Source organism: Aplysia californica, unplaced genomic scaffold (genome assembly GCF_000002075.1).
Source record: "Aplysia californica isolate F4 #8 unplaced genomic scaffold, AplCal3.0 scaffold00391, whole genome shotgun sequence".
NCBI classification, from domain to species: Eukaryota; Metazoa; Mollusca; class Gastropoda; order Aplysiida; family Aplysiidae; genus Aplysia; species Aplysia californica.
In genome coordinates, this window is record NW_004797661.1 from 238,650 (window position 1) to 241,098 (window position 2,449).

Below are 2,449 nucleotides of genomic sequence, written 5' to 3' on the forward strand. Positions count from 1 at the left end.
TGTATGTGTGTGTGTGTGTGTGGTAATACCTCCCCCTCCCCTAATTCCGAAATCCTCTTAAAGCCTTTAGCGGTGTGTTATTGTAAAAGTTATCACAGCTGGACTGCTTATCATTTTCCATATCAAATATCCTCTTTTCTTTCTCCTTTATTGTGGTGGTAGGTCTGGAAGGCGAACGTTCCAACTGACCTGTCTCTGTCTAGCACGGAGTCAAAGACATGGAAAAAGCGATATGTAGTCTGGAATAACATGCATTAATCATTATATAGTCCACTCAACCTACAACACCGGATTTTGTGGTGTAGCATTTAGACTCTTCGCCGTCGCTCAAAGAAGACCTGAGTTTGATTCCCTTGTGGGGAGAATTTTTAATGGCTGGTTTTTCTGCTGGGATGCTGTATCTCTCTCAGCTCAGGTTGGCCCCTGGCAGGCAGGGTCAAAGCCCGCCTTTAAAATGACATAAATTGTGTCGATGGGAGTGTAAAACACCCTAAATGTAAAATGAAAAAGAACCAGCCCCAAAACCCCCCCCAACTTACCACAAGTTGTACTGTGGGTAGCGGAATGCATGGTTTAGAACCCTGACTCGACTCTATCCTTTATATAATATATTCAACTCTTTCTTTCTCTTGATTTTTTTGGGGTAAAAATAATTATGACTATGTCTAACATATATTTTCTTTGACATAAACTATTAAACCATACTATTCCTTTCCTGACAATTTCTGTAGCTGACAGTGTAATTTCAAAAAGGCCTGTGTGCATTTTCAAAAGTGCTTCTAAATTCATTTCTGGCGGATGAAAGCTGCTGAATTGACCTGACGGAAAAGAAATGACTCTAACGAATTCCAGCACAAAATCTGTCTGTATTCCCTGATACTTTCAGTTTTTCTCTTCTACGTGTTATTTTTAGCTCCCTTTTACTTTCCATCACGATCTGATATTGGTGCTTCACATTAACAACAACAACAGCAACAACTACAACAACAACAACAACAACAACAACAACAACAACAACACTACCACCACCACCACCACCACCGACAACAACATCAGCAGGAAATAAAACAACCAACCACAACCTCAATAACAATCTATTTCACCTTCCGCAGATCACCTGGAAAGAAAAAGAAGGCAACATCGCCAGAACCGAAAGCCCCGCCCACCGATGACGTAGAATCTGAACGCTCCACCCCATCCCCGTCCCCACCATGGAGGTGCTGGGTGGACGACGCGACAGTGTCGAGCATCGCCGCCCCATCAGAACCCGAGGCAGCAGCAGAAGACGGCCTCTCACCCTCCCCGTCTCCAGCTTTATTAGAAGGACCCGGCCAAACACTGCCTGGAAAACCCGCCACAAAAGGGAGTCCCGATACAGCGGCTCTCGCCTCAAAGACCCAGAGCAAGTTGGACGCCAAAACCGCCACAGCTCTCTCGGCGGAAAAACCGCCAAGTCCCAGCCCGGCGGAGACGCCTCTTGGGAAGAAGAAAGCCTCGGCTAAAGGAAGGAGAAGGAAGGAACCGGAACCAGTAGAGCTGCCGGAACCACCGCCACCGGTGGAAGAAGTCAAGGAGGAGGCAGAGGTGGAAGAGGTTACGGTGGAGGTGGTGGAGGAAGAGGTGGAGCCAGTTCTTCCTCTCAGCATATGTCCCAGCTCTGAGGGAAAATCCCACCAAGCAGAAGTGAAGCTCTGGCTCAGAAAATCGCCATTTTCGGCAGCTAGCAGAAGTGTACCAATATATTGGTCTTAGGATCACGCACTTATTTTCTTGTTGTTATTGACAATTATGTTTTACTTTACAGTAACAACTAATGGCACAAAAACAGTTTTTCATTGCAAATCTCTCACCGAAAACGCTTCTGTTATAGGAAAAAAGAAACACTTTCTTTGAGTACAATTTTTTTTTCGACTGCATAAACGTTCCATGACTCTACGATTAGTAGGCCATGGCATTCTGTAACCTCTTCCTAAATCAGTTTTACAGAGTTGAGAATGATAGTACATGTACAGAAATTAACGTTTGTGCTAGTCCAAGTTGATTTTTGACAGGTCAAAGAGAACAGAGAGATGGAGAAATCCCCGTTGTCTTTTAGACCTGACTGTCTTTCCTTTGGTCTTTAATCATGTAACTTTGACTGAAAAACATACGTCACACATCCAAAAGAAATGGAATTGTGTTAAAAGAGAGGGAAAAAGGTAACCCTTCCCATCATGTCTATTTGTTTTTGGTTTCTGAAGAAGAAGACCCGTAACTAGCTTGATAGTCTATTTTGCAACACCCCAAAGCTGAATTACGCATGGATGCAAAACGGTTCCTTCCACAAAGTCACTAAAAGAGCATAATTTTGCGGATAAAAATTATCAACGACTATGTTTTGATGCCCTACTATGATTTCTCATTACAGCCTACGCCTTCTTATGGACTTCTATGCTCCATCCCTCCCCCC

General features: G+C 43.9%; 1 protein-coding gene across 1 annotated transcript in view; it reads left to right on the forward strand.

Moving 5' to 3' along the window:
• Window positions 1-1,752, forward strand: part of LOC101862884 (neurofilament medium polypeptide) — a 35,819-nt gene extending 34,067 nt beyond the window's left edge. The window contains exon 6 of the mRNA XM_035971195.1: window positions 1,113-1,752. Coding sequence (XP_035827088.1) covers window positions 1,113-1,752 — 640 coding nt within the window. The remainder of the gene's footprint in view (window positions 1-1,112) is intronic.
• Window positions 1,753-2,449: the final 697 nt, after the last annotated feature.